The sequence below is a fragment of the Heloderma suspectum genome, chromosome 4 (assembly GCF_057233095.1).
Source record: "Heloderma suspectum isolate Gila_16-S chromosome 4, 16-S_ref, whole genome shotgun sequence".
Lineage (NCBI taxonomy): Eukaryota > Metazoa > Chordata > Lepidosauria > Squamata > Helodermatidae > Heloderma > Heloderma suspectum.
In genome coordinates this window covers 219,238,750-219,251,650 of record NC_139461.1, presented here as the reverse complement: position 1 = coordinate 219,251,650, position 12,901 = coordinate 219,238,750, and the positions used below count along the sequence as shown (strand labels likewise).

Genomic DNA, 12,901 nt, shown 5'->3' with positions numbered 1-12,901 from the left:
ACTGCAAATTGTTTTTAGGGATGTTCCCTGCTTTGTCAGGGGGAAAAAAAAATCCAGCTAGATGAAAAAGACAAACGGGAACAAGGGGTTTTTGTTGCTGTAGCTGTTACAAATACAACTGACCAGAAATCGCTTATTTCTGAGAAATGACACGTTCAGCCGCCTCATTTTCAACCACGGTACTTCTCTAAACTTTGGCGCCTACGCCTCCCAGAATACACTTCTCCCCCCCCCCGGGCGCCCGCTTACGCCGAAGGAGCAATGCATTCTGGGACTTGTATTCTCCGGGCAGTTAGCAAATGAGCCGGCCGGAACGGTGGCTCCCCCCCCCCACTCGGCGGTGATAAACTGGGTGTATAGACTGGTTTGGTTTCCTCTCGCGTTCCGGAAGCGGTGCCAGTGGCGGACTCGTAACGGTGCCGACGGGCGTGTTTATGGCAGCCGTAGCGGGTCAAAAGAGTCGGTGGTGGATGGGAAAGGAAGAGTTTAGGGCGGGCGCCTTCTCCTTTCTCGCCTCTCCTGGTCTCGCTGTGGTCTGGCGTCTTGGGTGAGCGTGAACTTTGGGGGTTGTGTGGAGGGAAACATTAGGGACAGAGGTTTCTTTAGAGGCCTTCTCTGGTGGAGGATCACGCCTTTCTGTCCGGGAGTCATGATGTGTGAGGACCCCCCCCCCCACAACACACACACTATTATTATAAGGCAGTGAAAGTCACCGTGGGACCCAGATGTGGCCAGGGGAGGGGAGGAAATTCGTAGAGTTTGTTAAGGGAAGAAAAGCTATTTGTAAGAAGTTCTGTCCTGTTAAGAGAGAAGAGTTGTCAAATATATATATATATTTTAAAGGGATATTGAGAGCTGACTGAAACAAGAGACTCCCTCCCTCTATTTTTGCTTAGTAGTTAGTGACTTTGGGAAATAATAGCCTTTCCATTTAATGGCCTGTCTGGCTACTTAATTGGGGCAAGGACTTTGTTGTAATGAGGACCCACATCTGGAGTCATAGCAAGGGGTGTACATCTGAATGGGTTTCACCTGTTGGGATATCCTGCCCCACCTGAAAGCAAAGAAGCCTTCTATATATTTTTTCCGTCTGGATACTGAGATGAGACAAAGTGTAGTTCTGAGATAAGGCGTTTAAATCTGCAGCTGAGGAAAATCCATTCAGTTTGGTTGCTTAATGATATTTAGTGTATGTTTAAAATAGCTTTCTAAAAGCAAATGTTTGCAGAAAAGACATTTAGGATGCCTTGACACTGACGGTTTGCCCCCCTGCTGCTAATGGGTGAACCTATTTATTTTGCTTCATGGCCTATCCTATGGGCCCTGGGAACTATGACATGAGAAGAACTTCCTACCTGCAAGCAAATCTAAATTGGTCCTATTCCTATATAGTTATTTCCATCAACTCTGCATTCCATTAAATCCCCTTCTATACAGAGCTGTATGAAAGCGCCAGCAAATCTCACCTACTTATTTCTATGACTTTTATCCTGGGGCTTTCCCTGTAAGCGGCTGCCAGAATCTCTTAATTCACACTCTCCATCCTCTGGAGGGGAACTCTCATAGCCCAGAATCATCCCATGAAGCTGATTGGTAGGAGATTCAGGACGGATGAAAGGAAATACTTCTTCACACAGTGCATAGTCAAACTATGGAATTCGCTACCATAAGATGTAGTGATGGCCACCAATTTTGATGGCTTTGAAAGGGGGTTAGACAAATTCCTGGAGGAGAAAGCTATCAATGGCTACTAGTCCTGATGGCTCTATGCATTCTCCAGTATCGGAGGCAGTAAGCCTATGTATACCAGTTACTGGCTAACATGGGTGGGAGGGCATTATTGTAGTCATGTCCTGCTTATGGGTTTCCTGTTGACAGCTGGTTGGCCACTGTGAACAGAATATTGGACTACATGGACCCCTTGTCTGATCCAGCATGGCTCTTCTTATGTTCTAACTCCTGTGCTCTAACACTGGAGAATGAGCTGCTAGATCTATGGGTGATTTGTGATAGATTGGCAAGGGCTTCTGTCTCCCAGTTTTTACAATAGCAATAATAAAAAGGTTTCCACCTCTCTTACAGAGCAGCCCTTAACATCTTTATTCAGAAGTAAGCCTCAATGTGGGCTAAGGTATTTACTCTGTAGTTTAAGATTTAGCATAAATTAGGTTGAAACCAAAGGAGTGTGTGTGCACACAATGCCTTCCACTCATTGAAAGAATGTGTGAAAGGGGCTGCGGGGCCATGTGGGTTAGCCCTGCCCACCTTTAGAACTGTGTGCCCTCTCCCCTATGATTGTATGGTGGACATTCATGAGAAGGAGTTCTCCACACATATAGATTGAGTAGCATGCCCCCTTGAGTGTAGGAGCTCTTTGCATGTACATCTGTATGTGTGGAGAACTCTTTACAAGCATCCATTAGAAGCTTGTCAGGGAAGATGGTGGCATGTGGTTCCAAAAGTGAGCAGGGCTAGCCCATGCAGATGGGTTCATGTGAACCCCCCTAAAAAGAGCTGGCAAGGGAATTGAGGAGTGATTTCTTTTTCTTTTTTTTTTACATAAAAAGGACTGAGCTCATTTCTGTACTGGAAACAAATTTCTGGGCTAAATATGTGCTCAGAGGCACCCCGTTCCTTAATTCTATGTCTCCTCCTCCCATCCTCCACTTGCCAGTACTTTGACTGATTTGGCTTCAATTAGTGGATCTTGGGGTTTAAAAATAAAATAAAAGCAAAGTAGATCCCACATGTGTGAAGTCTATCACTTCTTTAATGTACTTTCCCCTTAACTATCCATGATTTTTTTTTTTAAAGCCAGAGTTGTGACCCAACAACAAACCCTGGTTTACTACTATGGCTTGTTGCAGGACAGAAGCTAGAACTCCCAGTTCAGACATCACACTAATCAAACCAGGAATGGAGAGTCCCTTGCTTGTTTAGCCACTCCTACTGGCAGGAGGAGCCAAGCAGGAGCAATCAAGTTGCATATCTCATTCACAGTAACCCAGCATTTAAAAAATCCTCTAGATTGCTATGCTGGCTGGGGGATGCTGGGAGTTGTAGTCCAATACATCTGGAAGGTACTGGGTTGGGAAAGGCTGCTATATATTGTGAACTAAGTTTACAAGAGTGTGTCCACTGTTTGGTATTGTTGCGTAAAGCTCAAAAACACACTTAATAAAAGGCATAGTAGTTGCATTATGACATTTCTAATAGCCTTTATTGAGAGTTGTGTCTGACACATGGGATAGTTTATGTACTGAAGAGAAAAAGTCCAAGTAAATCCGTTATGAAACTTTAGGGCAGAGCATGGTTCAGTAGAGAGAATGGAGAATTGCAGTGGTGCAAATAATGGCTAGATGCTGTGCATTCTTATGCGGAAGTAAGCCCCACTGAGTTCTGTGGGACTTACTCCAAGGAGCTATGCATAGGATTGCCGCCTAATAACATATAACTCAGAAGAGCTATTCTAAATTCAGCTCTCAACCTTCAGATCCATGTTTAAGCTTGCCTTTTCCCACGGCATTTTCTTCCCTTTTTGAAGTTGGCTATTCTGACTTTTTTAAAAAAACATTTTAACTTTTTCAGTGTTTGTAACAGCAAAACCATCAGTACATAGCGAGTGATGATATACATGAAAGTTACATTGTTATAGAAGAAAAGACAGATTGTAGAATGTAGTAGGTGACCACAGCAGTTTACACCATTAGATCTTTCCACAAGCTGTCATGAGCATTTGGTCCAGTTTATTTTGTGCTGCGTATTCAGTGAATGGAAACCAAAGAGTATAAAAGTTATGTGTTTGTGCTGTACGTTGGGCCCAAATTTGCTTTGTAAATATTTCCAGTAAAGCAATATCCCAACGTTTCAACATCCAGCTGCATAAGTATGGTCCTTGCTCAGCCTTCCATTTTGCCACCAGTTCTATTTTTGCAACTACATAAAAGCTACTAATTCCCTGTGCCTGAGACCTCTGTTCCTTCCTTTATAAAAGTGTGAGCAAACCAACTGCTGGGTAAACTCTTATTATCTGATTTGTGATTTTCCCTGCCTTGATTCCAGAAAGCCTATGAGATCTTACAACACCTCCACATGAGAAAGAACATCCCCCTCTCACTGCAGTGCCTCCAGCACCGTGAGTTAGCATCCTTGTAAACATAACTAATCATTTGGGGTGGCAAATACCTTCTCTTTGACTATTTAGGGTATTCGTATTTTATTTTTTTAATTGTTTTTAATTACATTTATACCCTGCCTTTTTTCCTCCTTAAGGAAGCCAAGGTGGCATACATAGCCCTCCTCCCCCTCCATTTTTTTCCTCACAACAACAACCCTGTGAGGTGGGTTGGGCTGAGAGTCTGTGACTGACCCAAAGTCACCCAGTGAGCTTCCACGGCTGAGTGGGGACTAGAACCCAGATCTCCTGACTCCCAGTCCAACACTAGCCACTACACCACATTGGCTCTCTGTATTCATGCAGAAGTTGATTCTAATGGTGCCAAGAACCATGACTCTTCTGAAATGTCGGTTTTTAGATTAGTTTCCTCATTCCTTCTGCTTTCCCCACTGCTAGGCCATTTAAAATTTAGTAAAGCTCTGATACAATACCTTTCCATGTCCGCTCAAATGATAACATCAATTTCTCTCAGTTAGGGGCCTTGTGGCTTGGGATTTGATATAGAGGATCAATTATTTGGTGTATATGTAGCCACCCAGCAATGTTTTGGAGCTGAGTATGAATTTGTTCTCCTGTTTTTGATCTATGGCCATCACCTTTTCCTGTCTTTTGTGGAGTTCTATCTTGACCCATATCTTGGTACCATCTTTAGACATTTTATGAAGGAGCTGTTCAATTTAGAAAGCTTCGTAGTGTCTATGCACATTGGAATCCCCAGTCCACCTTCTTTGCTGCTTTTATAAATAACATTCTTAATCAAAGCTTTTTGTTTTCATGTATGAACTTCAGGAAGAAAGACTGCCATTTTCCCAATTTAGAGTCTGCCAGTGCTATCGGCAGGGTTTGAAATAAGGATAGCCTGGGCTGCAGAACCATCTTGACTGCCACAATTCTTTCAATATACTAGAGAAGGCTTTAATTCATTGCCTGCACTTTTAAGGCAGCATTACAAAGCATTTTGCTTTGATCTGAATTCAGCTTTCAACCTTCAGATTCATGCCCCTAGCTTGAGCACATAGCTGTGTGCAGGCAGGCTGGAATTGGTGAATTCACTCCCCACCCCCCACTGCCATATAGATTTGCCCATAGATTGCATGGATTTATCAACTGTCATCAATGTGTAACTTCTCAGTAGAACAAACTGCTTAATACGTCCTTATTACTGTAAAAAGAAAGCTGGAATGTATTACTTGCCAGCAAGCTCACTGGTGAAACAATGTATGTTAGAGCTCTTCTGTTGTCACATTGGCTATGCTATTAAAAGCTTCTTTCTGTGGTCAGATCTCTAATAATATGTGAATAAATTGTCTTTTTGTCACTTTGGATCCTATATTTGGAGTCCACTTTGGAGTCCACAATATTTGGCTGGCCTTGGAAGCAAGCCAGAAATAGCCATTTCCAAAACCCTGTCTATTCCCTGCCACTGACCTTTGCATATGATCAGGGGCAATCTTCTGCTGCCCTCTGAGCTCCAGTTGCTAGTTTGACTGCTGTGGCAATCAAGGTGCTCAGGTGCCTTGGCAACACACCAGTCAGGGAAACTTCTGCCTCCTTTCCTGAAGGTAAGGAAAGTAGGGAGCTTTCTTTTTTCGCCACTACAGGCTGGTTCACAATTCTCCAAACCATGGTTTGGACAACTGGTAACATTAGGCTTGAACCAATGAACATCTATGCCTATTGTGTCTATGGATCTTAGGCTGTGTCTTATTCAGCAAAAACTTTTGTTTCGTATGTATTGGACATACAATATCTCTTTAATAAGGGATTGTCTAATTCAGCTAATTGCTGACGGTGCAATGCAGCTAATGCTTCTTTTAAACATATGTTTGGCAATGTCCAGTAGTTGTTTCTCTTAGGAAGGAAGTTATTATACAGATACATTTTGTACTGGAAACGTCTTTAATATTCAGTGATATGCATGCTCTTTTAAATTATTTACCTGTTTCACGGAAACTAACAAATGGTCAGCATAAATGGATTCTCCACACCCTCTTGACAGCTGGAAGTCTGATATTACTACATTGGAAAGATAAACAGTCGTCTCCTATAATGCAATGGATTGAGGACCTTATAACATTTTCAACATTTGAATGGGTGGCATATAGACACCACCTTCAAATGAATACTTACTTGGATATCTGATCTGCTTTTGTTGAAGCCTATGTATAATTGCTAGTAAGTTGTACTTTCATATATCTGCATTTCATATGTATTCATTGCTATGGATATATACAAATGTATGTATATGTTATAAACCCGAAAACAATAAAAGTTTGAACCAATGAACATAGTAGGGATATTGCTAGTTGTCATCAAAATTGTAAGTGCTAATATAGTTTTCCTGTGTTGTTCATGATCTGTCTGTCTCTCTTTATAAAACATGGGACATTTTCTGCAATACAGTTCATAGAACAGAGAAGAAATTTAAATCGATAGCATTTGATAAGAAACAGAAATTATCTTTGAGATTCAGTTTCTGGGCTTCTGTTATCCCTACAAGTACCCAGGGAGAATTTCTGGGGCTACTGACTTCCAAACCAATTGTAGCTATAAATAGATGTCCTTGACAGATCTTAAAACTGCTTGTGAGTGGGAGGGGAAGACAGGTGAACTATCACCATTGCTTTCTCCAGGGGTGGGCAACTGAGGGAGGTCCAGGGACCATTTTCATCCCTGAATCTCTCCTCCCCACAGACTGAACCACGAAGGAAAAATAAAATAAATTAAAAATCCCTTCTTTGCCACCAGAATTTGGTGATAAACCACTCCATAGCACTCAGGAGCACTGAAAGGGTAAATTTGGCTTGCTTTCAAGCTACATTTGACCCTTTTAGCACCTTTTAGCTGCTACGGTGCACCATTTTGTTTTTGTTTTTTTAAAGGGGAGGTGAATTCTGGGGTGGCAGAGGCTGCATGTGGTCTGTGGGTGGTGTGTTGCTTTCTCCATCTGCTGCTGTTTCATGAAGCAGGGACCCGGCCCCTCTTCTCCTACAGAGGCCATTCCAACCAACTTGTCTGTGAGCTGGAGAGCAAGAGGAAGTAAATGTCACCATCACCAAATAGGGCTTTAAAATTTTTTTAAATTATATAAATTCTTCCTCCCTCTCCCTTATTCCTTGTGTGTCATGCCTTATTTTTAGATTGTTAGCCTGAGGGCAGGGACTGTGATGTTATGGTTCTTATCTCTGTAAAGCTGCTTTGGGAGCCATTTTTGGTTAAAGGATGGGGAATAAATGCTCTCAAATAAATGGCAGTAAAAGAAATCCAACTACAGAAGCTGTTCTTCTGCCATTCACCCAAACAAAGCCATTGACTGTATATGCAAAGTATCAATTCCCCCTTCTTTCTGAAGCTATGTAAATACATCATGTGATTATTAAAAAGGGTACTGATATACCTCTCTCTTTCCATGCAGCGTAGTTTGAGTAATACATGTCAGTTCATGTCCCTAAGCAAAATTAAATGCTGTGCCTGTAAAGGCATTCCTGCTTTATCAGCATTGCTGTATTTGCTGGGGTATCTTTCACTGTAAATATTTACAGAAGTTGAAAAGGTTAGCGTGAACATTTCTTATACCATAAGTGGAAGTCATGTAATCTATCATTTTCTAGTGGACCTTTAAAGTAGGTCTTTACAGAAAGTAGTTGTTGTGCAAGAAGAACCCAACAGAAAATTTGGTTTTGGTAATATCTTCTTTTTTTCCCCTTAAGCATACTTTGCATCCCAGATTCTTCTGCTTAACACATTTTTGGTTTGGGATAGAACCCAACTCTCTTAAATAGAGCATTAATATTTATGAGGCTTGAGTCCTGCTTCTGAACACAGTAGACGTAATATAAAACTGTGTCTCTTTTACAGCAATTCAAATATTTTCCTCTGCCTTCCAATTAGTGTTTAGGTGTTCTCAGATGTACACCAATGTAGTGTATGTACGCAGGGTAGTTTTACTGGGAAATGGAGAGCAGTTGGAGGACATTATGTTTTATTTAGCTTTGCGCAGTAATTTTACTGTTGTATATTTGAAATCAAATGTTTTTATTACTTATTCATAGAACTTACAATCGCTTTTCTCTCTGCAAGTGGAGGATTCTGTGATTTTATGGCTCTTCCTGGTCACAATAGGTTTGACTACATAATACCACAAGCATGCTTAGTTATGCTCTGAGTGTTCATGGATGTACTTATTCCTTTCCTTTTGCAGTAGCAGAAATTAGGGTCTTTCGAGCCAGTGATGGCTTTTCCTCTCAAACATGAATATGGAGGCCACAGGGACAGATGAAGTAGAGAAAATAAAATCCAAGTTTATGTCTGCATGGCACAATATGAAATACAGTAAGTGAAAAGCAATAAATGGTATCACTTAAAAATTAATGAAAGAGTGCAACCTAGTCTTTGCAAATCATTTGTAAGTTGTCTCAAATGATTGAAGCTAGTTTGTTCACCCTGGTTAATATTTATTGTTAGTACTGGTGTGGATGTAATATTGGGGTGGGCAGAAGGTAGATTGGGATCTACTGGTAGATCTCTGGGTGATTTGCAGTAGATCAGCAAGGGTTTCTGACTTCCAATAGCAACAACAAAAAGGGTCACTCTGCCTTCTAAATTATGCCACTAAGATTAGAAAAAAGCTTGGGGGAAAACCAAGAGTAGATCTTGTGACAGGACTGAAGCTTTCACTTCCTTTTGTAACTAACCACAACTTAGTGTCATGTCTTAACCTGGACAAACCATGGTTAGAATTAACAATGGTTTAGGGCAGCGGTGCAGAACCTCTTTCAGACCAAGGGCAGAATTCCACTTTGGAGAACCTCTTGGCCTCTGCATTCCAGTGGTGGGTAGGACTAAAGAGGGTATGGCCAAAGAGAACTGCAGCATGTTTTAGACTAAAGCTCTTACTGCCAGTAGTTAAGGCATAGGAAAGGCCTTTCAATCTTTCAGAATGGGGGAAAAACTGCACAAAAGGAGGAAAACACCAAACGATCTTGGGAAAGGGGAAGGCAGCGTGGCCTTCTGGGGAACCACATCTGGAAGGCTGGTTCTGCACCCCAGGCCTGAGGTTCTGCACCCCCAGTTTAGGGAAACAAAATAAACCATAGCTCATGAAGTTGGTTTATTTTCCTAAACCGTAGTTGATTTTAACTATAGTTTTGAGTCCAGATGTAATGCTTAACTGCATCTAATGGAACGCAAAAGCGTGTGATGTCTTGTGGCGATTCCATAGCAGGAAGGAAGTGCAGGAACACTAGGCTGGTGCATATAACCATAGTCTAGTCCAAACCAGGCCAATGAATACCTAACATTTAACTATGGTTAGTGCTAACCACATTTTGTTGCTTTAACCTTGCTTAAGATCCCAACTGTACAGTCACACCATGGTTTGGATTGCCAAACTAAGTCCTGTACTCAGAGGGCATCTGTAGGGAGGTGCCAGTAAGATCTATTTGTCACCTTGCCAAGTCAAGATGCTGGAGAATCATGAAACTGCTATAGGCATGGTTAAGAGATCGGTTGTGTTACATTTGCATTGGTAGACCTTTTTTCCTTCCAAGAAGTTCTGTATCCCTTTGGGCAACTTTTATCTTTCTCAGTGAATGCCCGTTCATGTGAATGCCATGTAGTCACATGCAAGCATTATATGGGGGACCTTTCTGATGTTATAGATTGGGAGCAACTTGCTAGAGCAGGGGAAAGAGGAAGATATATGAGAAAAGCAAATATGTATAAAACAGTATTCAGAAGTACGCAGAATAGCAACTGTTGCTTTGTAGTTCCTAACAAATAAAGATAGTCTTCTACTAGGTTTTGCCAGTATCCTGCTCTCAGTATGTCTTTAAACTTATCTTTACTATTTATTCTATTTATTTGTGACATTTATATGCTGCCTGTATCAAACAAGATTTCAAGGTGGCTTACAAGAAAAGATTCATTTCTCAGAACGTGTTATGAATTCATCAAAGTTGTTTCTCACTGCTATAACTCCACTGGATTTCTGTTACTCCTGCCTGGAAAGGATAGAAATAAAGTTCATTTAAGTGCTTAGTTATGATGCATTGAAAATGGCAAGATACCTTTATTTTGCAGACATCCGTAAAAAAAATATTCAGCAGATTGAGCATAACTCAAATCCTATTTTAAGACAAAGAAAATGGTTTCGAATAAAAATGGAAACTTCTGACTTTTATTTTCTTCATTGTTACCTGCTCACTTTATTCAAGCTGGCCTAGGAGAAATTTGAGAAATCTATTATTGTCTTTCTGTTTCTTTATAGGCTGGGTATTGAAAACAAAAACTTACTTTAGCAGAAATTCTCCTGTCTTTTTGCTGGGAAAATGTTACCATTTCAAGACTGACGGTATGTGCTGCAAATATGTAACTAGTTCTAAGCTCCAACGGACACTGGGTTTTTTTGGATGCATTTATATTACTGGACCATCAATTTCCCACTTTTAATAAGTGAGTACCTGAAAAGACCTGGAGGCTGTATGTGAAGAGAACCCCATAGGGCATAACACAGTCCAATTTTTCCCCTTCCCGGTTTGCACAAGGGTGTGTCCATAGGTACAAGAGCAATCCAGGGAACGAGAAGCCCATGTATGCCTCAGGGTGGTCTCTATTTAAGGATCTTGAGGAGTGGAGTGCAGGGTAGAATGAGAGGCATGCATAGGTCCTAACAGTGGCTTGCAGAGTGGGGAAACAGTTATGTCCTATGGAAGTTCCTCCATGGGCATGCAAGGATTGTGCCCATGGGATGGGACCTGCCTTTATTTTATGTTCTCATTTTTATACTGCCCAATAGCCGAGGCTCTTTGGGCAATTCACAATTAAAACCATTAAATACAACATGACAAGATGCAATATAAAACTTTTAAAATTTAAAAGTACCACGTAAAATCAAAGTAAAACCCAGCAGCAGTTACAGCCTAGGGAAAGCCTGTGTGAAAAGGTGTGTTTTCAGGAGGCTTTTAAAAGATGTTATATTTTTTGCCTCCTGAACTGCATGAGGGAGAGTTTTCCAGAGGGTGGGTGCCACTACAGAGAAGGCCAAAGATAGTACTTTTTTTTTTTTTAACATTTGTATACCACCCAGTAGCGGAAGCTCTCTTTTTCATTTTTCTTTTCTACAAAAAATTTCAGGGTTGTGATCTCTAGTGTGTTTATGCCCAGAGAAAGAAAGGTGTTGCTATAATATGGGAGAATAATATACCAAGAACCAGTTCATAGCAGCAACTGTCTCTGCCTTCTCAAGAGAAGTTTTTATAGAAATCTTTGTCTGACAATACTCTTAAATTTAACTTACCAAGAAAAACATACCCTTGAGTGTTCACATTCCAGCTGAAAGTCACTAGCTTTATCTTTATTCCCTGTGGCAAATACCTGTAAATTCTATTTCCAGCTATTGTTTTATTATTGTTTAGAAAATTACCTGTTTCTCCCGAGGGGCTCTATGTTGCTAAATAGTTCTGGAACAAGGTATTTCTGTTTTTCACTTACTTTACAACAAATACTAGGCTAGTTAATGTATATATATAATGTATGATATCTCTCTTATAGAGCCAAGTGACCTGTCACCAAACAGATCAGATTATGATATAACAGAGGAAGGGATTTCAAGAAATGTTGAAGAGTTCCGCAAAGATTTTATTTCTAGAATATGGCTGACATACAGAGAAGAATTTCCACAAATCAAGGGCTCAGCATTAACAACAGACTGTGGCTGGGGTTGTACCCTGAGGACTGGGCAGATGCTACTAGCGCAAGGGCTTCTTCTTCACTTTCTTGGTAGAGGCAAGTTCCTCAGACTTGTTGGAATATTCAGTTATATTTAGCTTTGATTTGGGCGAATGGAGAGGAATTGGGTAGTTGGTGTTTCTGAGGATGATGAATGTGTTAGTCTTTCAAACTAAATAGTTACATGCAATGCTTATTTGGATGTTGTCCTGGATTGTTTTTAAGAATATGAAAATTTCAGTGTTGGGGATTTTCTAAAAATAAACATTTTATTACATTTATATTCCACCTTTCCTCCATGGGAGCGCAGGGTGGCTGGTCTCTCCCCCCCCCCCCTTTTATCCTCACAACAACATTGTGAGGTAAGTTAGGTTGAGTGAAAGTGACTGGCCCAAGGTCACCTTCATGGTTGAGGGGATTTGAAGCTGCGTCTCCCTGCTCCTAGTCCAGTAATCTGACAACTACACCATCCTGCCAGTTATGAAACCTTGCAAAAACACAGTTATGGAATAATTTACCAAAAGACACATTATTTACTAACTCCTGCTGTTGGTACGCATGACTGTATATATATTTCCCCAACAGTAATTTATTGTTTTAATATTGTTACAAAAGAGACTTCGATATTTCTACCTGATTTAGTATCCAAAATTGTCTCTAGGCCGCCTTTAAGAGTGGAACCCTCTCAAGGCAGCATACAAGATAAAAACCACACAAAGTGGAAACAATAAAAAACAATAAAAACATATTCAATAAAAAGCCATAAAAACAGAAATGGCCAACTAAAATCAGTAAAAACAAAACTTGCCTATTAGAAAACAGACTTACAGGAATGCCAGTAAGAACAGGTAGGTCTTCAGAGCTTTTCTGAAGACCTGCAAAGAGGGTCCTAATGAATGCCTGATGGAAGTTGATTCCAGAGGTGCAGAACCACTAGTGAGAAAACCTTTTCCCTTGTACTTATCAGCCTAACTGCAGCAGGCAAGTGAGAAGGGC

The 12,901-nt window shown here is 40.8% G+C and overlaps 1 protein-coding gene across 3 annotated transcripts in view; it reads left to right on the top strand.

Moving 5' to 3' along the window:
- Nucleotides 1–277: 277 nt before the first annotated feature.
- Nucleotides 278–12,901, top strand: part of ATG4C (autophagy related 4C cysteine peptidase) — a 31,871-nt gene continuing 19,247 nt past the window's right edge. For all 3 annotated transcript variants that reach the window (XM_084852326.1, XM_084852325.1, XM_084852327.1), the window contains exons 1-4: nt 278–547; nt 8,379–8,509; nt 10,446–10,529; nt 11,729–11,962. In XM_084852326.1, coding sequence (XP_084708452.1) covers nt 8,428–8,509; nt 10,446–10,529; nt 11,729–11,962 — 400 coding nt within the window. In that variant the 5' untranslated portion in view covers nt 278–547; nt 8,379–8,427. The remainder of the gene's footprint in view (nt 548–8,378; nt 8,510–10,445; nt 10,530–11,728; nt 11,963–12,901) is intronic.